Genomic DNA, 24,316 nt, shown 5'->3' on the forward strand with positions numbered 1-24,316 from the left:
TCCAAGCAGAACACTTACAGTTAGCTTTAACAGTTTTTCCACGTCTAGTAAAATTTCCATACAAATGATTTTAGCCTTCCTGACTTGGTGTAATTTATTATGTCATTATAATGTGTGTCTATTGGTGGAATGCTTTCTGGTTTATGAAATATCCCTTGTAGTTCAATCAGTAGCCATTCAGTTGTTTCTAACTGCTGCTGTTTCAGAGATTCCAGCCAATCAATATTTTTGGGCATGTTTTTTCTGCATCCTAGGAAACTATGGACTCCCAGATCACATAGGGTATGTCTACACAGCAATGTAAGCCTAGGGTTGATGAGACTCAAGACAGCTGACCTGTGTCAGGGAACCCTGGGCTTGAGAGTGTCTACACTGCATTAACCCTTGGTTAAGGATTTTCTGACCCATGCTCAAACCTAGGGCTCTGGCATCCACACTGCAGTGCACAGATCCAAGTCAAAGCAACTCTATCCCAGAGTGCCTAGTGTCACTTTCTCCTCCTCCTCTCCCCCCACACCCCTGTGTCGACACTATTCCTATGAATGTGTTGAGTTAATTTCTGTATCTTTGACTAGTCAGTTCATATTATAAGCTCTTCAGGGCAGGGACTGTGTATTTTAACTTGTTTAATGTACTTTGTAAACTACCATGTATACTGATGGCCTGTTACACAAATAAAGATATATATATATATATATATACATATGTTTGTTTTGGAAGATTCCAGCTAATGAAGATGCTCCACTTTCAGTTAGCTCCCAGCAGGTGGCATTAGCATCTAGTAAAATCAGTGATCAAAACATTTAAGTAGACTGGCTAAAAGGTGGCACCAGGGTGCAATCAAAAAGATAGACCAGTGCCTTCTTCAGGCTATTCTTGCTGGAATGTTTGCAACATTTGACCATGGTCAAATAGGTATTTAATTTATCATTATTACCAGTTGACTGACTTTCCTATGTATTTGTATGATTCTCTCATCACCATAATATTTGAGCACCTCACTGATTAAATATGTACAGTGAATTCTCTAGTAGGCTTTAAGAACTTCTGCCCTTTGCCTTGATTCATATCTGCCTTCCCTTTTCCCCTTCCTATCTTATCTAGATATCAGTTGTAATTTCGCTTCTTTCTAAATATCTAAAATTGGATATTTTAAAGATTTTTGGTTTTGATTTCTAAAAAATATAAATTATCTATCCATCCATCCATCCAATTGGCATAATTGAAAAATATATACTAAGGAAAAATACATCTAGCTGCTTCCCCAAACCAGAAAGAACAGAAAAAACTCTGCTGCAACTATTGATTCGGCTATCTTCTTAATAAAATTGAGTACAAATTTCTACTCACGGTGAAGTTTTGTGGGGTAAAACTGCCATCTGTGAACAAACTTTAATAATTTCACAGTTCCTTCATAACTCCTTGGATAACTGAGATTGCTTTACAGCAGTAGTTTTTTCATTTGCAGATCCCTAAAAAAATTTCAAATGGAGTTGTGGACCCTTTTGGAAATTTTAGACCCCACAGGTTGAAAACCACTGTTCTATGGTAATGACAACCTCTTGCAGACCTCTTTGACGTCGTCTGTGGTCCCCCATGAGTCTGCCAACCAAAGCTTGAAAACCACTGCTTTACAGAATATTCAGCTACTGTGTAACTTACTAAACGTAATCAAAGCTCCTTTCATTTAACAGAACTTGTATTCCCCCTCAGACTCTAGCACTTGTCTTCTCTTGTCATTTTTGCTGACATTTTACAGTGACCCTGAAGCTAGAGGCTTTTGATTGAGCTCACTCAATGAGATTTTAAGCATGTGCTTAAAGTTAAGGAAATGGCTAAAAGTTCTTGGGGGGGTATTGGAGTTCAAATGAGTGGGATGTTTGGATCTGAATATCAAAGTTAATATGTTATAATTCTTGTGGGGAAAGAGTACAAAATTTGCTGAGACACATACAAAATCACCTTTTGAGGAGGTTAGGACACATCTGTTTTAGTTTACAAAAAACAACAAAACTCTTAAATCTGTGTGAAAAGACAGTGCTGCATTTTAGAGAGGATTGATGAGAGTTTTTATTTTTGAAAAATGTACCTCAACTAAACTACATACATACCTTATCCTCTTTCCAAGTAAATAATTTGATTAAATGGCTTATCAAATGGATTGTTGTGTATAAAAGTGGAACATTTCATAGGAGTAGAACTAATATCTTGCTTATGAGACTTCTTCCAAGGAAAACATAGTAATATATACAATATCTTTTCGCAATAGGCTAGACAAATGGCAGCTGTCCTTCTACGACGTCTGTTGTCCTCTGCGTTTGAGGAAGTCTATCCAGCTCTTTCACCAGATGTTCAAACTGCCATCAAAAGTGAACTGCTGTTGATTATTCAGATGGAAACACAGTCTAGTATGAGGAAAAAAATCTGTGACATTGTTGCTGAGCTGGCCAGGAATTTAATAGGTATATTATGTATATGCAGTGGTCACTACCTATATGTACATACCTATATGTAAATATTTGCATCGTATTTTGGTTCCTAATCTCAAGAAGAATTTCAAAGTACAGTAGCTGACTTTTTTTAAAAGAAAGCAAGTCTAGACAGAAGTGTAAGTAAAATGGTTAAATATAAAATATTGCAGCTTTAAAACCCAACTTAATGATCCAAGTTTGTACTATGTTGACCTTTGTTAACTATAGGGTCCTATCAAGTTCACGGCCATGGGAAAAAATGTCATGAAATGTGAAATAAGCCCTCCCCCATGAAATCTAGCTATTGGGGGGTGGGAGAGGAGTGTTCACTGGGCACTAGCTAATAGTCGCTGGGGTGGGAAGAGACAGGACTTGCTCTTCCCCTGCACAGCTAGTCTTAGGGAGTGGGGGAGATCAGATTGACCTCCAGCTACCCTGCTGCAGGAAGCCCTGGGGCTGCTGCCCAGATGCAGAACTTCCTGCAGCAGAGGGAAGTATTCAGAGGTGGGTCTGATCTCACCTCTGAGAGTGGCCGTGCAGGGGAAGAGCGAGTCCTGTCCCTTCCCAGCCCAACTCGTACTAGCAGCTTGGAGCTCCCGGCTGGGGCGCTCGTATCAGTACCGGCGATTAGACCCGGCTGCAGGAAGCTCCCTGGCAGCTGCCTTTAGAGGCCAGCTCTGAAAGTAGCACAGAAGTTAGGGTGGCAACCCCCCTACAACAGCTTTTTGACCCCAACCCTGTTTTGGGTCGGGACCCGCACAGTTACAGAACTCTGAAATTTCAGATGTAAACACCTGAAAACATGAAACTGACTACTTTTCAAATCCTATGGCTGTGAACTTGACTAGAATGGACCATGAATTTGGTAGGGCCCTAGTTATCCATGTAGAGGCAACTTCAGAAGGCACAGTTAAGGAAACATAATTGGGATTGGGTAGGATTTCACTTCCTTGACCTTTTCAGTAAAGTCTCTGGTGCACAACTGTATTAATTCTTATATATGAATATTTTTTCATAAGAGTAAATGCTGATCTCTGTACCTTAGTGTTTTTGCTTATCAGATACTCATCTCCTTTTGTTTTCCCTTTCTTATATTCCTGGAATAGTTTATGCTGTGGCCTTTATACATATGCAATTTTAATTTTGTTTGGAATTTTATTTGAAAAAAGCACAGTGACTTTTAAATGTACTGTGTTTTTACTCAGTCTGAATATGCACCAGTTTGCTCCTGTTGAAGTGCTGCTCTTATTTCAACTAACTTAACTTATGCTCACAGTTCTGGTTTAGTTGAATGCCAGAAGAGTATGCAAAGGCTTTGCACAACTGATATCCTAATATATTAACTGTTGTAAGTTGTAGTTGAAACTTAAACCACCCTAAAATTTATTTGCCCTGTAAACCTTTGACTTTTTTTCTAGATGAGGATGGCAATAACCAGTGGCCAGAAGGTCTGAAGTTCTTATTTGATTCCGTCAGCTCTCAGAATGTGGGACTGCGTGAGGCCGCTCTGCATATTTTTTGGTATGCTTCTGGACCAGTGGTGGTTGTTGCTCAGTTAGTGTACTTGGGTTTTTAGCTAAATCAAATGCTTGTAAGAAATGCAAGATAGGAGAAACTGTAATAGTTTACAACTGATTATGCATCCTGTTTATATTCTGGCATATGGCATTTTACTTGACACCGAGAAAAGAGGGTAGAGTATTTGTTACTGATTTTAAGTATATATTAAAGCTTCATTTGCCGTCTGTTAAGGTCTTAAACCTATCTAAAATGAGTTAATGCAGGTGTTATTCGTCATCTTTAGGAACTTTCCTGGGATTTTTGGGAATCAACAACAACACTATTTAGAGGTCATTAAGCGGATGTTGGTTCAGTGTATGCAAGATCAGGAGCATCCAACGGTAATACACCTGTTCTCCTTTCATAGAATCATAAGAGGGGAGGATTATCCCATAATTAGGGTGCTAGTTTAGGACCCTGGACCTGGGGTTCAGTTCCCTGCTCTGCCATAAATTTCCTTTCTGACCTTGAGCAAGTCCCAGAGGGGTAACATTTTCAAAAGTGCCTAAGTCATGTTGGAAGTAAGTCAGATTCACTTTCCTTCAGACTTACCTCTTAAGTGCCTATGTCATTTTAAAATGGGACTTAGCCTACTACGTCACTTACTTGGGTTTTAAAAATTTTACCCTTTGTCTTTCAGTTCCCCATCTGTAAAAATGGTGAATAATAGTACCTCACAGGGGTAAAGATGATCAATAATACAGTAATGAAGGAAAGAGATTGTTTGACAAGATTTCTGATGAATGAATTTATTGAAGTCCTTGGTGAAAAACATCAAAAACTTTTCCAAGTGGATGTATTTTCAAACTAAAAGTGAATCTAAAATGGTTCTATTGTGGCATATTAGCAGCTAGTTTAAAAACCGTATCAAATATGAAAGCACTCAGATGTCTCTCTACCATTACAAACTCTAATCTTCGCCTGAAACAGCCTTTCTACCCCTTCCCTCTAGGTTAGGATGCTGTCTGCAAGGGCTGCAGCTGCATTTGTACTTGCTAATGAGCACAATCTTCCTCTTCTGAAGCATTTTGCAGACTTGCTACCTGGAATCTTGCAGGTAAGAACCACGCAGAAGGTGTCTTGTCATACCATCTATATTTGCTTAACGTAAGCACAAGCCATTGATTTGTAAACTCCTTAGTGCAGGGGCGGGCAAACTTTTTTGTCCTGAGGACCACATCGGGTTTCCAAAATTGTATGGAGGGCTGGTTAGGGGAGGCTGTGCCTCTCCAGACAGCCAGGCGTGGCCTGGCCCCCGACCCCTATCCGACCTCCCCTGCTTCTCTCCCCCGACAGCCTACCCCTGGGGACCCCTGCCCCATCCACCACCCCCTGACTGCCCTGAACTCCCTGCTGCCCCATCCAACCGCTCTTCTCATTCCTGACACCTCCCCCCCCACCCAAGGACCCTTGCCCCATCCAACCACCTCTTCTCCCTGTCCCCTGACTGCCCCCTGCCACCGCCCCATCCAACCCTCCCTCTCCTTCCTGACTGCCCCCCGGGACCCCTGCCCCCATTCAACCCCCCTGATCCCTGCCCTCTGAGCACCCCGCCCCCTATTCACACCCCTGACCATCACCCCGAACTCCCCTGCCCTCTATCCAACACCCCGCCCCCTTACCTCGCTGCCTGGAGCATTGGTGGCTGGTGGCGTTACAGCCACGCCACTGAGAGCACCAGGTCAGGCCACGGCTCTGCAGCTGTGCTGTCTGGCCGTCCAGAGCGTTGTGCCGGTGGCACAGTGAGCTGAGGCTGCGGGGGTGGGGGAACAGCAGTGGAGGGGCCGAGGGCTAGCCTCCTGGGCCAGGTGCTTAGGGGCCAGACAGGAGGGTTACATGGGCCGGATGTGGCTCTCGGGCTGTAGTTTGCCCACCTCTGCCTTAGTGGCATGTGAATTCCTCCACCTTGATCATATGTGCCAAATGGCTTTCTTTCCTAGTCTTTTTTTGTTTACATAGGGCATGTCTACACATACAGTGGTGCAGCGGCAGAGCCACACTGATGCAGTGCATATAGTGAAGACATTCTATGCTGTTAAGAGAGCTCTCCCGTTGGCATAATAAAACCACCTCCAAGTGGTGGTAGCTATGTTGGCAGGAGAAGCTGCCAACGAAGCTCTGTCCACACCAGTGCTTATGTCAGTGTAACTTACATCGCTTGGCATTGATTTATTCACACCCTGAGCAACATAAATAATGCCGACATAAGCTGTAATGTCGACATAGCCTGAAATTTTAAACTCTTTGGCACAGAGACTTTCATTGTTTGCCCACTGTCAAGTACATGTTTGGTGCTTTTGTAACACAAATAATAAATAGGGTCTAAGATAAATTTCTGTGGAAAATCCATTTATTTTAATGGTCAATATCTTAAATGTTATGATAACACTTGAGCAGTAAAAATTAATGAAATCACTTTATAGTAGAGTCTTTGCTGGTGTACATGTTTAAAAAAACTATGCTCAATCATATATTATAAGAAAACTCAAGATTATGAAATTGTAAATAATAAAGCAGGATGTTAAACATCTGCTAAGGATAAATATTTTTAAATCACCAGGTTCAGATAACTTGCACACTTACTCAGAGTTGGCTGGAGAGATCTCTGGCCCAGGGATCACTTTTAATAAATCTTGGAAATTCCAGAAGACAGGAAAAGTACTAATGTTTGCCGTTATTCAAAAAGGGCAGGGACGATAACCTAGGTAGTCATAGGCCCGTTAACCTAACATCAATCCCAGGCAAAATAATGAAAACTCTGACCTGGTATTCAGTGAACAAAGAAGTAAATGTTGAGAATATAATTAATGCTGATCAACATGAATTTATGGGAAATAAGTTTGTCAAACCTGATCTCATTTTTTGATGAGATTATAAGTTTGGTTAATATATAGACTTTTGTAACATATTTTACTTAATAGTGTGGAAAATCCTGATTTTAAAAACCCTTAGAACTATGCAACATCAAAGTAAACGCTAAATGAATTGCTAACGGACCATCTGAAACTAATTGGCGATAGGAATTGTCATCAAATGGGTGTGTTCCTCGTGGGATGTTGCAGGAATTGGTTCTAGGCCCAATGCTGTTTGACTTTCAATAATGTGGAAGAAAATATGAATAACATTTGCTGATCTCTCACAGATTGAGTGATAAATGAGAATAAGGCCATCATACTGAGCGACCTGGATCACTTGGCAAGGTTGGCCAATTTATACAAAATATTTAATACAGCCAAGTGCAAGGTCATACATGTAGGAACAAGGAGTGGGAGTATATACTAGAAAGCAGTGACTCTGGAAAAGATTTAGGGGTTATAGCAGAAAAGCAACTGAATATGAGCTTCTAATGCAAGGTTGTGGCAAAAAAGGCTAATGTAATCCTTGGATGTATAAATAGGGGAGTAGTGAGTTGGAGTAGAGAAATTGATACTGGAATACTGTATCCAGTTCTGATGTCCATATTTTTACGATGATGTTGAAAAAGTGGAAAGGGTTCAGAAAAGAGCCACAAAAATGACTTGTGGGCTTGGGGGGAAAAAAATTTCTTAGTGATACTTAAGGACCTCGGTCTGTTTAGTTCATCAATAAGCCTGAGAGAGGACTTGATTTGTGCAGGAAAAACCTTCACTGAGAGAAAATATCAGGTATTAAAGAGCTCTTTAGCCTAGCGCAGAGGCATAACAAGAGCCAATGGCTGAAAGCTGTAACCAGACAAATTCAAATTAGAAATGTCAGTTAACAGTGAAAGAAATTAGCCATTAGAACAAAATATGAAGGGAACTGGTGGATTCTGTCTTTGAAGTCTTAAATCAAGACTGGATGCCTAGAAAATATGCTTTAGCCAAGCAGAAGCTGCGGGGCTCAGTACAGGATTAACTGGGTAAAATTCAATGGCCTGTAATATACAGGTCAAACAAATGTTCTTTTGGTCCCTTTTAGCTCTAGAGGATCAGGAGTAGAAACTCACCTATGATTCAAGCTGGCTTATGTTTGTTTTGAAAGGGATAAAGTTGTGCAAGAGTTGGAGTTAAAGGGTATCTAGTTTTGGGAAAAGCTAAGTTGGGTAGTTTGAGCTCTATTTGGGCAGGTATTGTGGGGTACAGATGGTTTTATAAAAGGAAGCAGGTAATAGCATGTTCGTTTGGTACAGTGTTTGTAGCAGCCATACTGAGTTTCATGCCATTCATATTGCATAGTGCAGTTCAGAGTAGATTAAGAACATTAAGGTAACCTTTGTTGCTAGGGTCAGGAGGATGGCTTGATGCTGGAGGCAGTGGAAGCTATAAACATAGCCTCCTTTACTCTGATAAGCTGAACCTAAATTTTCTGCCAAGATTCCTACCTTCTGCAGCACACTGGAAATTCTGTAGCAGCTTCATTTAAATGAAAAATTGAGTGTGTTTTAACTGTGGAAATGAATACAGGAACTCCTGTTTGATACTGAAACCAGTTTTTTTACTCTCTAGAATTTGTGTGACAAATTTTGTTTAACAATACATAATTGTTTTAGTAGCAGAGTATGATATAATTTGAGCTTTTGGCAGCTAGAAAGAAGGAATTGTGGGATAATCATCCAGTTCATACTAAAATGTTAAGCAGTAAAATAGTTAATATAGGCACAGATAGGTCTGAAAATTAGATATGGCAAACAGTCTATTTGGATGCATATGTGCAGTTGGATTCTGTGGCTATGGTAAACCGAATATGTAGATCTCTGGTTATAAATAGGAGATGAGAAGTGTTGGGATAATTGTGGGTGATCTTTGGAGGCAGTTGGGAAAGAATTCTGCGGCTGTTGAAGTTCATTCTACTGATTGGTTAGTGGGAAGGATATGAAATGTTACGACCATGATTAAAGCTTGGCTTTGGACACCAGTGTGACATTCTGGATGACCAGTTAGGTCTTTAAGCCAGACTTTTTTCAAGCCTTGATATCTAAAGTTCAGTTTCTTAATTCACAGATGAGCTACTAAATACAAGAGCCCTGACTTTCAAAGGAAACAAAGCACTTGCACCTCCAACTGACTTCAGTGATTTGGGTGCTCAGTACTTCTGAAAACTAACTAGGCTATTTATATTTAATGCAGAATTTGGAGGTGTGACTTTAGATACCCAGGTTTGAAAATACTGACTTTTTGCTGTACAGCTGCTCACACTTGTAGTGGATAGACAAGTAGAACTTAATCACTGAAAAATGAAGAAAAATCCTTGTATACGTTATACAACTGCCTGGATAGGGCGGGTGGAGTGTACTAACTAGTATAAGGATGACCTGTCTTGACTAAGCAGTATCTTCCATGATGGAGATTAAACCACTGAGATCCTAATTACGTTGAAAAGCAATATTGTATTATAAATTGAAGAACCAAATACAGTTTGTAACTTGTTTGCTTTAAACTATACTTTTGAGATAAAGAACAAAATCTGGTTAATAGTGATACAAATAAATATCTATTATACCGATAAGAGGTGACTGCCAAAGGGACAAAAGTGCTCTTTTTAGGCTAAAAAGAGCAAAAGACTTGTTTACCTTAGAAATTCAGATCATATTGACCTATTTTTCCTGGAAGGCAGCCCTAAACATGACTACAGTATCAAGAGAACACTGTCTAACCAATTAAAAGGCAAGGAAGTTTTAGTTAAACTTTTAAATAATTTTTAACATACAACTTCAGACAGTTGCTGGTTAGGATATCTTTACAAAAAATTGAATACATTTTTCATTCCCATGCCCTTCAATTGAGGGCTAACAGGGGTCCCATTCTAGTTCCAGATTCTCCAGCAAAAGCAAGGAAGAATAAACTTGATATGCTTGGTATTTCTAAGGTGGTGGGTTTTTTTTACTTTAAGACTGCATTTATACAACAGAGAAACAAAATGAGCATGAATTTGTTTTTTTCTTTGTGGATTACCTTCAGTTACTAGTTAGTAAGATGTATGAAGTATTAGACATGCTTTTTGGGAGTTATACCTGTTAAACTGCTAAAATGCAACTTTTACCATTTGAGCACTACTGACTTAGTGATATGATTTGATTTTATGAAGTTAAGTGTCTCCCCCCATCATGTTGGCTCTGCTTATATTAACGCCAGTGGGAACTAGTCACACACAGAAGACGTAGACCCCATAATCTTTAATGCGAGTAAACAGCCTGAATTTCTTCATAATCCAGTGTTTTTGCAGCATCAGTAAAAAGCAATATTTTAATTTCATCCTAATTTTTTTCTAGGCTGTAAATGATTCCTGTTACCAAAATGATGACTCCGTTCTAAAATCCCTTGTAGAGATCGCAGATACTGTTCCGAAATATTTACGTCCACATTTAGAACCAACATTACAACTAAGCCTAAAGGTATATCTGGAAATTACGAAGAGCAGATTTTCATTTGTTAAACGTCTGGTCTAACCACTGAGCTTTAATCTTTAATCCTTGCAGTTATGCGGAGACACCAACCTCAATAACATGCAGCGTCAGCTGGCCCTGGAAGTAATAGTGACGCTATCAGAAACTGCTGCTGCTATGCTGAGAAGACATACCAACATTGTTGCACAAGCTAGTAAGTAAAATACTCCTGTTATCTATTAAATAACTTGCCCCCTTTTTAAAATGTTAAACCAATGTCCCCCATGTTAACTAGCACAATAACCTCTCTAGACTTTCAGTATTGCAAAACATTTATCAACATCTGCAAGCCCCTAAATCAGTTTTCCAAAACTCTTTTTAGTGAAGGCCACTTCTTGGCAATTTTGAGCTGTTTTGCCTTCTCACTTATGATTTTGTGAACTCCTCCAGTCTGCAGCTGCATAACACTTCTATAGCAACTAGAGCACATGCTTACAGGGAAAGTGATATTGGGAAAGCATTTGATTGTTTTTACTTAGCTGTCACTAGATACAGTCCAAACTTTAGCACTATACAAACCCAGCTATGGACACCCAACTATTAAAGTCTTAAATTCAAAGTTTCTGTTTAGGCACCTAAGTGGCCTCATTTTTCCAAGTGCTAAGGGCCCCTGACACCCAGTTAATGTTAGTGGGAGCTGTTATGCTGCATCTTTGAAAATCAGTCAGTTTATTCAGACGCTTAAATATGGGGTTAAGTTTCGATCCAAAATACTGATTAAAATCTAGATTGTAAACTCTCCAGGACAGGCGCTGTGCCTTTCTAAAGCATGGCACGCACTTTTGGACACTAAAAATAACTTTCTCAGCTGGGCAACCCAACAACAGAGTACTGTTTTTATATGCATAACTAAATGCATATTGCTCCACCTGTCAGATTCTTTTGTGAGCAGACAGGGCACTGAAATAAACAAGTCATGCTCTGAGAGATTCAAACAACCCCCCCCACCACACACACACACACAGAGAGAGAGTGGTAGTTGAATAGACTTTGGTTCACCATATGCTAAGTCCCTGGAAATTACATAAAGGCAACTTGCTATTTCATTCTTCTGCGGGTTGGAAAAGTGCCGCTTTATGCTCATAACTGTTTGAGATGTTAATCTTCTAGGAAGACAGTAAAAAATTAGGATTGTCGATCTTTACCTATATATCCAGAAGAACAAAACTCTGGAGGTCAAAGACTTCTACACAGTGTGCATGAAAAGCAAGCCTTTTATAGAGATGTTTTTCAGGGGTCCTTTATATTAAATGTTACTATTCTCAGTAGGCTTACATGTTTTAAGCCATTTGCTAGAGTCATTTGTACTCTTCCAGGTTTTTGGAATCTGAGTCTTGGTGCCAGTGACAATGTGTGATTGAGATTCTGATTTTTTAACTGGATTTGAACACTGGTGTATAAGAGCCTCCCCGCTACCACATATATATGCTTACAAGTCATGCACATGTGTGCTTGAAAAGCATGTCATCTCAGGTATAATCCTTTTGAAGCAGCTTATTCTTAGTGGCTTCACACATAGGCATCTGGTAGTCCAACATCACATTCAAACTTTGGTTGGGTATGCAAGAGGTTATCTTGGTGGGCAAATTAAAGCACTCTGAGAATCTTGCAGACACAGTGCAATTTTCTCTGGCTTATGTACATAGCCACAATTGGTTAACTCACTACATAGCTCCTGGGTTCTTTGCTAAATTCTCGCACAGCATCATCAGCAAGTAATGCTTTCTGCCATCTCCATTTGTTAGCCAGGGTTATCTGAACCCAAAGATGTGGTAACTAATCTGTTTTCCAGGCAGTGTCAGGAAATAAGTCAGTGGGTGACACAGCATCTCTGTCTGATAAATGATTGGAATATACAAGAGTGCTTCCATCCAACAGTCCTTGGTTTTTATTGAGTATAAAGCACACATCAGAACTAGCGATATTCTAGATTAGAAGCACCTGAGATTATAGTTGCCCAAAGTCTGAGGTGGTATCAAGTTACAGCAACAGGTTTCGGGTGCCCAACCTTTCTTCTAGCTACTGGGGAGTTAGATGTCAGTCTCCTAGCTCATAGAAATCCTCTTAGACTTCTCCCAAGCTTCTCCAAAGTACACTCTAACTAAACTTTATATAGGTTCTCTTTAGACCAAGCACATAACTCATAATAGGCTAAACAATCTCCCTAGCAAGGGCGAATAATAATTCATTATTCTACTGATACCCAAATCTAGGTCTGTTTTCCCCACTTCCCCTCTACCCCTTCTCATGATTCTGTCCTTTCACTGAAACTGTGCTGTTAGTAACACACTGCAGTCTGTACGGCTGTCTTGTCTGTCTAAGCAAGGATGAATTATTCCTACATGGTGTCCTTGCTTCCAGCTCATGGCGCTAAGTACACAGGATGGCTGCGAGTTATGTCAAGTCACGTTCTCTTGTAATATAGTTGGCTAGGAGACTGTCCCATCCTGGTGGATGATGACCTGGCCTTGGTTGTACACTCCTGCATCATCTCCCCTGTATATAGCTCGGTATAAAGCCATCAGTCTTATGAAACATCAGCTAGTATGGAATGCCACAGCATGCCTCCTCAGCAACACAGGCTACTGTGAGCACATGAAACAAGTTTTGTGTGTTCTATGCTGGCTTCCATACAATATAAAGTAAAGTTTAAGGTCATGGACCTTATCTTCAAGGCATGTGATGACGTGGGCCCAGCCTTTCTAAAAAAAAAAAAATGGCATAAAGCTCCAGGATGAGGACTGTGGCTGAAAACTGCTCTTCAGGCACAATGGAACTTTTTTACCATGGGTGATGTTAGTCGATGCAAGAGAGCTTTCTCAGTTGCTGGTCTAAAACTGTAACTCCTTAAGGCAGTGGTCCCCAAACTTTTGAGGGTTGTGCCCCCTCCTTACCCTTGTCCCCACCCCACTGGGGATTGGGGGGAGAAGGAGGGAGACGCAGCCAGGGATAAGGAGGCCAAGGCTGGGGCTGCAGCTGGGGGTGAGTCTGAGGTCGGGAGTGGAGCTGGAGCCATGGCCAGAGGCTGAGCAGAACTGCAGCCGGCTGCGGTGGGGGCCAACAGCTGGGCCTCCTGCCCCAGCCTTGGCCCTAGGCAGGGAACGGAGCCGAGACTGGGAGCAGGGCAGGAGCCAGGGATGTGGCTGTGGGTGTGACTGGAGCAGAGCTGGGGGCAGGGAAGGTGTGGGTGGTGTTCGCTCCCTGCCCCCCCATTGGCCCCCCCCCCAAAGGTTCCTTTGTACCCCCTAGTTTGATAGCCCTTAGGGAAGAAGTCCCCATAGACATATGCTACCTCTTATTCAAATTGCAAGGCACATTTCTTGTCTTCTCTAATATAAACATATAGCCGCATGTACATAGTGTAAAAACAAATAAAAACCCTACCAGACGTTACACTGCACACACAATTATCCTGAGGTGGAGCAACAAGTAACATAAGTTAGTCATGTTGTTTAATGGAAGACACTTAAATACTATGGTGATGAGGGTGTAATTAAAACCTATTTAGAAGCTAAGGTTCCATATTTACAGAGTAAACTTTCATTTTTCAAATGCAGGGATGGGCAAGTTGACAGTTGATGGATTAAGTGTCATAGGTTCTTCATATCTTGAGCTCTTCTGAAAGTTCTAAGGTACTTTCAGTGGGAAAATCCCATTTCTAAAGGGCTTATATCTTCTTTGTTTAAAAAGAAGACAAGGCAGAACAGAAGGGCTACACACTTGCAATCCGAAACAGGTAATCAGGTTGTCAAGATGAAGATTAGGCCAGTGTCCCTCTAAATATGTACAGCCATTGAGAATTACTTATTGGTCTGTTTGCCATATATCAGTCAGTAGTGTTTTATATTTTTTTTAAGTTTTCATCTATGCCAGGTATACTGTCTGTGCACCAAGAGTTCATAATGGAGAGCAGGAAAACTGGGAAATAGTTTTCTGTAGTCAGTCATCAGACTTTATCAGCCAAAATTTGGAGGATTCCTTGTCAAAGCTTCCATAAATTAGTCCAAACACATCCTGACTCTAATGCCATGTTTGTCAAATATTGCTAAACCTTTCAAATGAATGTTGGCAGCCTTTACTTTATCAAATTGATCTTTGCAAATTTAAAATTCTTCAGAAGAACTCTGTTGTAATTTATTTTTGGTGATGAAAGGGTATTCCTAATTTCCATTCTATTATTTTTATTACATGTGAAGCAAAATGTTCTGAACGTCCTCTCCTAAACTCATTCAGAGCTATAGATTAAACATTACTTTAGTATACTGTAATTTAATTGGGATGACTGTCAGGTTTTCATTTTGTGTTTAGTTCCTCAGATGTTAGCAATGATGGTTGATTTAGAAGAAGATGAAGATTGGGCAAATGCAGATGAGCTTGAAGATGATGATTTTGACAGGTATTTGACAAACCAGCTGTCTCAATTAAAAGAAACCCTATAGCATACAGGTGACCTGGGTGTTTGCGAGATGGGGATGCAGTTTGTTTGCATCCTGCACTCCCACACTTTACCTGTCTTCCACTCTGAGCAGCAGCACACACATTTCTACTTTTTACAGATAGTGGAAGTGAAAATAGAAGCCTTGTGATATAAGTTGGTGCCACAACTGGCAGAAAATAATTGAGGTCTAGAATTATGTTACTGGTGTCTGAAGGAAAAGGATCAGAAGCAGTTTATTCTTGGATAGGAGCAATGCTAAAGGGGAGGGTGAGCAGAAGTAGCTGTGTGTGTGTCTCATTGAATAACAAGCTTTGGGTGTAAATAAATCTTCCTTTATAATTGAAAGACTCCAAATATAAGCATTTGTATCTTTCAGATTCAAACTTAAACTTTATTTGCTTGCAAGGATCATTCACATTCAGAGATGGAAAAAGTGTATGAGGAAATACGCTTTTTCGAATGAACTATTGGACCTGTTGACTTTTTATCACAGACTTTGAATTAATCATGAAATTTTTTTTAAACATTAACTTTAGCAATGCAGTTGCTGGTGAGAGTGCATTGGACAGAATGGCATGTGGCCTTGGAGGGAAACTTGTTCTGCCTATGATTAAAGAACATATTATGCAAATGCTCCAGAATCGTAAGTAACTGATGCATTGTTTTAGAGTTTTAGCTTATATAATTTTTGTAAAGGCCTGTTCAGCTATGTAGCGCTTTCTGTTCATTATCCTTTTGGATTATTAATAGGTGCATATAAAACTATATAGATATTGTAGATAGACTTGTAATTTATTCTTTATCCAAAGTGGAATTTCAAAAATGTATCTAAAATGTGATGAATGTGTTCTGCTTTCGGTGGTCAAGCACAGAGGAGCTATTTTATTAAAAGTAGTAAAGTAACTCAAACAGCTTCCCTTCAGACTTTCTCTGGATTTCGTCATAAATGAGGGAAAATGTCTGCCACATTGAAGAATTTTGGTTTAGATTGGACTTGTGAGTTCTAGAAATACCAACTGCATATGAGCAGTATGAAATTTCCCACTAATTCAGTAAAACATTGAGAATGAGTTTGACTAGATAAATGTGCTACAGATTGTCACAATTGGTAATTGACACTTCTGGCATCCTCTGCAGACAACACCCAGGGTTATGTTGGATACTGACTTCTTTATCTTTTTAGAGACGGTCCCCCCAGGTTAGAGTTCAGGCATTGTGCTAAGGCATTGTGAGGCAGTATAAACTGCCTCTTCCAGTCCTCTAACTTTACAGAACTCCAGTCTGCAAGAGTCTCAATCCTACTTTTTTCACAAGCATTAGAAGCACACTGATTTTTTTAAAAAACACATTAAGGTGCCGCGATCATACATGGATAAGAACAAATCACACACTGAAATACAGTAGTAACCACTATGGTGGACAGGTTGAGTTTTGCCATACTGATCCACCTTATAGTAGTATGGATCCACCTTATAGTAGTATGGATCCTGGCCAGCCATCTATCTTCTCCTGACCTCCAAGTATCCTAATGTTTGTTTGTGCAACAGGATTGCTCATTGAATCATATTTTGCACATTTGGGTTTATTGCACCCTAGAAGGCATGCTGAATTTGATATGGACAGCCAGGCATATGGGTTGAAGAAGGCAAGTCACAAACCACTAGCAGCCTTCTTGTGCTGTTTAATTTCTGAAATGAAAGTTATTCATTGTAGAAAACTACTTGGATACTTTGGAAACTGATTAATCTTTTGATCTTCAATACCTTCAGAACTGGCAGGTACCTAGAGCCTTTATGTAGCCCCTTGGCAGTTGGGGCTGGGTCTTATAAGAGTTGGAAGCACTCATTCTCACCTGACTTGCTAGTCAGTATGCCCTGATCCTTCCTTTGAGCAGGGATGCTGCAATCTGGGTTGAGCGATAGTGAGAGGTGAGGCGCATGAGGTGTGTGCTCTGCTGGGAAGGAGAACCTGATGCAATATTTATTTGGTGAAGTGTCATTGGTAGTATAATAGGAGGGGAGAGCTCTATTTACAGGCAGGGAATAGAGGAGAGACTGCAAGGTTTTCTGATTAAAACTTCAAACACAATACCTTATTTAATCAACTGTTAAAGATGAACTACAAAGAATTTTTGTTTTTCTTTTTTTAGTGGTAATATTCCAGTCTTTTTCCCCTCAAACCTTCCTTACATAAATTAAAGATTGTAAGTTTTCCCCTCAGGGGGTGGGATGCAAGAATATGAGCCCCAACAGGCTTTAGGTATCATCTCTCCTGGCATCACAAGAATGCATGCATGCAGGCATGCATTCTAATAGCAGTGAGTTGGAAGGAAGAGGCACAATGGGATCTTAATGAATTAGGAAAAAGCAGTGAACTTGAGCAGCAGCCAAAATAGAAGCACTGTAACTGCTGGTTCCCAGCATCCACTGTCAGAACTGGCACTTTCTAGCCTAGCTGTCCGATGCAAATCAGAATATCTTTCACTTATAATGAAGCAAGCTGCAACTAGGATGCCAGTCTGTGGTGGTATATTGGTTAAGTTTGCCGGAGTTGGAAACTTTTATGTTGTGACTGTTTAGGGCAATCCTGTGAGTTGTGCATTGGTACTACACAATTACTATATTTACATTATCCTTTAGATTTTCTATAGTACAGAAGATCTGCCATCTAGACTACTGGGGTTTATGAAACAATGGAGTAGTGGGAGTGGATAGTCCACTTCACCTCACTATAATATGTCTGACCAGAGCACAGTGGTTTAAAAAAAAAAAAAAGCCAGATGTTGAAGTAATTAAACATTTTTTACTTGACTAATTTATTTGGGGTGGGAGAGCTGTAGGCATCTCTTTAATCTGGTGCTGTATAATACCGTGGAATATATAATACACTGCTTTACAGCGAGTAGCAAAAACAGATCTTTGTACTATCCCAAACTACCTCACAATTCAGCAGATGTGTGTGAGTAGCATTAGGGACAGTAGTAGAAAGAGTTGAAGTGCCCTTTACAAGTTGTAGGATTGGAGACCTGGTACCACTAATTCAAAATTCTTGACTTTTGGTGTGGGGAGAAGTCTTAGTCTTAGTCTTAGTCTAGCAAAGCAGGGAAAGAGTAGGCTGTTTGACAGATTTGGCTATATCTTTACTTGTATGTTTTATTTTCAAATGTGTTTGTTGTAGTACAAGGAAGAACATTGTGGGCAAAAGGGATTTGCTAATGCACATTCTCCACTCTAAAGGAAAGCTGTTAAGGAGAGATGGAGGTCAGGTGTCAGGCTAATAGGCTATACATTATAAAAAGAGTGAAAGTTAAATTCCTAAATCCATATTTAACCTTAGGCTTCAATTTTTTTAAATTGTCCAATCCTTTGAAAAACACATTAGGAGGATTGAATAGGGTACATGACATTAGAAATTTGTGAGAGAGAGGTGGGGATTCTTTGTTCATCTTTAAATTGGAATGTTCAGTTCTCTTACCTAGATTTTTTTCTTTTTTTCAAACACTGAAGAAGAGGGGCAAGCACAAGGGTATGGAAATCACTGGTAGCAAAATGGAAGATGTCTTTTCCTGAAACTTTCCTAGTTGACTTATTTAAGTAGGCTATTTCAAGACATTAGCACTAGGGATGAGGCATCAATAGCTTAGAATTTCTGTGTTCAGTTTTGGGCAGAAGGGTTTGTCCCCCATTTCCTTAAACTATCCTGAAGAAAAGGATGTCTGGATACATGCAGGGGTGGAGAGAGAGCATTTCTGACATACATAGATTAAGTATCCAGTCTTGTTTTTACGATTTTAAAATGAGACCTTATGTATTCCTGTCTTTTCTTATTATTTTCCGAAATGGATACCTTATTTTCCATGTAACGTCTTCTTACACAGCTGATTGGAAATACAGGCATGCTGGTTTAATGGCCCTGTCAGCTATTGGAGAAGGTTGTCATCAACAGATGGAGGGAATTCTAAATGAGATAGTTAACTTCGTTTTACTTTTCCTCCAGGATCCTGTAAGTTTAATGCAGTTGATTGATCAAAATTTGTTATTTAACTTCTGTTTTTATAAACACTTACTATTTGAGGGGAATGTTATTTCAGCATCCAAGAGTGAGATATGCAGCCTGTAATGCAGTTGGACAAATGGCTACAGACTTTGCCCCTGGTTTCCAAAAGAAATTCCATGAGAAGGCAAGTAATAGACAATCCAAGATTAAATTTTGTTCCATTCAGAAACTTGTTTTGAACATAAACTATTCTGTTGTAGGTAATTGCAGCTCTTCTGCAAACTATGGAAGATCAAGGCAACCAGCGTGTTCAGGCTCATGCAGCTGCTGCACTCATTAACTTTACTGAAGATTGTCCGAAATCACTGCTTATTCCATACCTGGATAATCTAGTGAAGCATCTTCATTCCACCATGGTGATTAAATTGCAGGAGGTACAATATGCTTAATGATTTTGGTGGTTTTTTTATTGCTTTGCTAAAGTCTTCTGTCAAGTTTGCAAACCCCATTTATTATCCTACAGTAATTATTTGAGTCTTGTAAAACAGCTGATATTAAATTCACATTCAGTATCAAAAACTGAATGTTGTAAATAGTGATATTTAGACTATATAACAATATTTTATCAAAATTATAATCTGTACAAAAGCCACATTTGGAGACGGGATGCAATTTTCAAATAAAATTTAAGTGGTTGTAAGTTTTAGAGACAAACCATCTTTCTTTTTTTAATCCCAAAGTTAATACAGAAAGGCACTAAGCTGGTTTTGGAACAAGTTGTGACTTCCATTGCATCAGTTGCAGATACAGCAGAGGAAAAATTTGTTCCCTACTATGACTTATTTATGCCATCTCTTAAACACATTGTTGAGAATGCTGTACAGAAGGAACTTAGACTTTTAAGAGGAAAAACTATTGAATGCATCAGCCTAATTGGCCTTGCTGTTGGTAAGGAAAAGGTAAGTCTTTGAGATACATACTGAGATACATACTGTTAACTGTCGAGTCAAAGAGAATCTATTTTTTTAATAGATTCCACATAATAGTATGTTGCATTTCCTTCATTGATTGCTGAACCTTCAGGTTTGTTGCTGTCTGTCATACTTCCAAGTTCCTTTAACTGGGAAGGTAAATAAATATTTCAGCTGGCTTCGTTTGAATGGTTTTAGTTTTGTGCCTCATGTTGGTCTTTTATTCTGTATTTCCAAGATTACTACCTTGCAATTTAGTCTTTGCTAGATGTATGTATGTGTGTGTATACATACTACATGTACATCTAAAAAAAAGTTTAGTATTTGTTACATGACGGCAATATGATTCAAATTGATATAGTACCTTTCATTTCAACACTGGAAAATATCTACCAAGAACATTTTAAATTCTCAAAATAAGTCAAATAATTAATTGTTAAAATTAATGAAAATACTATAAGGATAGCATGGCATGGAGTATTGCCACCTTCACTTCTGTGCTGTGTGGCTGAACTGAGCACCTGGAAAGCGTGGCTGCAGAGCCTGCCTACAAAGATGGGAAGCCCTTCCCAGTGCAGGGTCCCCCTCAGCCAGGGACTGTTCTTCCCCCTCACCCCACCCCACCCGTTCACCTCCAGCATCCAGACCCCTCCAACACTGGGCTGGTACATGTGCCCACCCGGTAAAGACTGGGTTGCATGTGCAGGGCAGACCGGTCCCACCCAGGGACTGTCCTTCTGTGCACCAGCACCCCACCTAGGGACTGCCTCCCAGCACTCACCCTGCCCTATCCATGGACTGTGCCCCAATATTTAGGCCCCCCCAACCTAGTCTGTTCCCCATGTACTAATTGACTCTCCTCCCCATGCCTGCTGGTCTCCTACCTCAGCTGTGCAGCCCGCCCTGCCCACCTGCTGCTGCAGTCCTAGTGTTGGGGAGCCTGCTCCAGTTGGAGTCACTGGACCCACAATCCTGTAGGGTGGGGGGGCGCTGATCCTGATCCTGCTGCGGGGCGGAGCCCAACACCACTGGACTTGATCCTGCTGGCAGGACTGATGCTGGGTCCGATCCTGTGACACCCCATTTTTGCACACCTCTTCCACCCCCGCTGGCTCTGCACCTGGGGCAGTACCTCTCCTGCCCCACCCTTGAGGATGTCACGTGAGCCACAGCTGTGTGCTGATTGGGCCACAGGTTGAGAACCACTGCCTTAAAGCTTGACCATAGCTAAGGTTCACATCTTCAGTGGAAGATTACTCTCAGGAGTATCTTACGCTGCTTTAGGAATTTTTGCTTTTAAGTTAAATTCCTCTAAAAACAATGACTAACTTGTGTGCCTCAACTTGAAATAAGCGTTGTTTGATATGAAATTTCACATGTAGGTGTATTTTATTTCTAGTTTATGCAGGATGCATCAGATGTGATGCAGCTGTTGCTGAAGACGCAGACAGACTTCAGTGATCTGGAAGATGATGACCCCCAGGTATGTCAGATGCTCACTTGTAACAAATATCTGTTGACGCCTAATATTTAGTGTCTTTATCCTCTTGCTTTTTTATAGAAAATTTCTGAAGTGTCCCATGCAACATGGAAGTGTGTACCTGCTTCTTAAAAAAATTAGCTGTTCAGATCTTTTTGCCACAGAGAACCATTCTCCTAAGTCTAGTACAATGCATGGGATCTGCATAGTGTAGAGGTGGTTGAAAAGTGAAATTCCTAACAATGAAAGGATTTGAGGATCGAGGAACTTAAGAAACTGGACTTGCAATGCAGATTCTTCCATGCAGGAAATGGAGGGAAATGGTACATGGAATGCAGGATCAGACTTCAGCATATGAGTCTCTGTAATGGATAGTCTCTTTAGCACTGGATCCATTCACTATATTCTTATAGTAAATAGTTACTATGTTATAGTGGTTTTACTGTGAAAATGACTACAAATTTAATTAAGATTTGTATTTAACTTCTATATAAAATTGCTCAACCTATGTCCTTTGGTTTTTTTCTAACTGAAATTCTAATGGAAAATTCTACTTGAGATCTGAAAACCTAAGTGGTCATTTTTCATATCACTTCTACACCAATAATTGCAGTTTGACCATAGCAGACTAACTTGTTGATGCACACGGTAGAATAAAATTTAGCTTTATTGTGCTGCATTTTCTCAACAGCACCATTATTACTAAAAACTTGTCAGGAAGAAAATATCTTCTCCCTCTATCTGAGGATATTTGTAATAAACAACATTTTCATATTTACTGACCTCCCAGGCCAAGATACGTTGCATCGGTGCCTCTACCCAAAACTACTAGAGGCAGTTCAGAATTCTCCCTGAGGCTCTGGTCTTAACTTCCTTCCACCCTTGTACCAGATTCTCTGCCTATGGCAGTGCAAGCAGCGTTCAGCGCTATCTTATCTATTGTAGCCCTAGCTTTAAAGGATGATTTTGAAACAGCAGCTAGCAAAATCTTTTTCCCACCCTATCCTTTTGACCATCCTCTGACCTCCTTCATCCATTTATTGCCCCTCTCCCTATGGCTAAGCTTCCCAATCGAAGCAAGCAGAGGGGCTCCATTTGTGAAGAGACTCTTGGGAGATGCAAGGGGAGCTCTGTCACAGCTGCTTTCAGTCTGTGGACCCTTATGCTACTGGGTAAGTTTGTTGGGTCCCTTGCTTCCCTGCCCTGCTGTTTAAGACTTTTCTGGATACACTTCTGTTTGGCAATGTCAGACCTCGTTGCACATTGGGACAGATAAATCCAAACTAAAACTTTACTCTTTTTAAAAAATAGTTTGAATGAGCAAAACTGGTATACCCACACTAGATAAACAGTTGAAGAGGGCAAAAGGGTCCAAAACAGACTCTGGCAGGTCAAGTTTTTTGGTTTGACCTTATCAGCTGTTTTATAGAGGTCTCTTGGTAGTCATTAAAGAGATTCTCTTCTTGCTTGAGTTTGTACTACTAAAAAGAGCCTGCAAGGTAACTCTGATGGCCTAGTTTCAAAGCTGCTAGTTCCAAAGCTGCTAGTTCCAGCAGCAAAGCCTCAATTACTCTTAGGGTCTCAGAGCTCAATTTTATGTCATGTAATTTCCACCTCACTGCTCCTCCTCGCACAGATTGGACTGGTGAAAAGCTTATGTAGAATCATAGGACTGTAAACTCTGCCCACCAGAAATCCTGCCTCAAGCAGTAGGAAAATACAGTAGTTCAAGCCCTCTTGCATCTGTATTTTAAAAATTAATTCAGTTTCTGGGGAAATTGAGCTCTTTCCACTGCTGCTTTTTCTCTTGGTTGATGCAACTGAACCTCTGGAGAATTCATCTACATGGATCGCTCACTAAGCAATCCTGGACTAAGGTTACTTTTGCCCATTTAAAACTTGCAGCAGAGGGAAAATTGTCACTTCAACTCTCTGACCTTCACTACTTGGGATAGGGGCCCAGTCTCTTGAGGCCTCCTTACTTATCCATAACTAAGACTCACTAGACACACAGTCACTTATGAGGTGATAGAGGCTGTAACTACATGCAGAAGCTTGCCTTGCTGAGAAGAATAATTTCAGGGTGGATTAGAGCAGAGCAATATTGGTATTACAGGGACAAGAGGAAGTTAGTCAGGTCAGGAGACAGCAGGGGATTTGCACAGATGTTCTAGCAAAGACAAAGGTTCAGCTCTTCAAAATATTCCCTAAAAGAAGGCCATGCCAGTTGAAGAGAAGGGTTCCATCATAGCTTTTGTATGCCCCTGTGCCCCCATACAAACTGTCTTCACCTGTCAGTGAGGGTTAAAAGATTGTTTTGACTTTCCAGCAGTATATTGAAGGTAAGCTGTTTTCGGGGGGTTTTTTAGCTCATAGACATTGAGTTAATAAGATGTTATATTTAAACCCCATCTATTTGAGATTCCCTCTTGTTCTTTCTTCCTATGTCATAAAAAAAACCTACTGTTCAGTGCAAAACTTGATTAATTTCCTTGAGTCATTCTGTACCTGTTTTTTATGGTCTGCTACACTGTATTACCTAGTGACATGTTCTGTATTTTGAGATTTTTTTCTGGATCTTGTCTCTCCATAAGTGTATCTGAAAATTAGTTCCCTCACAACACACATACAGTAGATCACTACTCGTGTACCTTTTTTGGAATTGACGCTTCAGTAAATGTTAACTTTGCAAATTACATAATTTTCTTTGAAAGAAAGTTACTATTGGAGGGCCCGGAGGGCCAAAGTGGTTCCACTGCATGGGCACTGTCCTGTACTAGAGCCAGCAGGTTGGGAACTTGAAGATAAAGGATTTCCTAGTCAATGTTTTGCTGAGGTTACAGGTTCATGTGTGGTGATGTATAACAGCTATGTCTTTACAGAACCACTTACAGGTAAAATCGATTTTTTTTTTGCTTTGAGCTGCATTTTGTGCAGTTTGGCAATATATAAATAAAACATAGCAATTGTGTGTGGGCAAGACAAGGTTTAAAACAC

General features: G+C 40.2%; 1 protein-coding gene across 2 annotated transcripts in view; it reads left to right on the forward strand.

The window, feature by feature from the left end:
- Positions 1–24,316, forward strand: part of IPO5 (importin 5) — an 80,257-nt gene that overhangs the window by 12,286 nt on the left and 43,655 nt on the right. For both annotated transcript variants that reach the window (XM_077812819.1, XM_077812829.1), the window contains exons 3-15: positions 2,270–2,462; positions 3,890–3,992; positions 4,276–4,372; positions 4,984–5,088; positions 10,261–10,383; positions 10,468–10,588; positions 14,743–14,830; positions 15,409–15,515; positions 18,750–18,874; positions 18,963–19,052; positions 19,129–19,302; positions 19,609–19,827; positions 21,239–21,322. In XM_077812819.1, the coding sequence (XP_077668945.1) occupies positions 2,270–2,462; positions 3,890–3,992; positions 4,276–4,372; positions 4,984–5,088; positions 10,261–10,383; positions 10,468–10,588; positions 14,743–14,830; positions 15,409–15,515; positions 18,750–18,874; positions 18,963–19,052; positions 19,129–19,302; positions 19,609–19,827; positions 21,239–21,322 (1,629 nt within the window). The remainder of the gene's footprint in view (positions 1–2,269; positions 2,463–3,889; positions 3,993–4,275; positions 4,373–4,983; positions 5,089–10,260; positions 10,384–10,467; positions 10,589–14,742; positions 14,831–15,408; positions 15,516–18,749; positions 18,875–18,962; positions 19,053–19,128; positions 19,303–19,608; positions 19,828–21,238; positions 21,323–24,316) is intronic.

This window comes from Eretmochelys imbricata, chromosome 1 (genome assembly GCF_965152235.1).
Source record: "Eretmochelys imbricata isolate rEreImb1 chromosome 1, rEreImb1.hap1, whole genome shotgun sequence".
NCBI classification, from domain to species: Eukaryota; Metazoa; Chordata; order Testudines; family Cheloniidae; genus Eretmochelys; species Eretmochelys imbricata.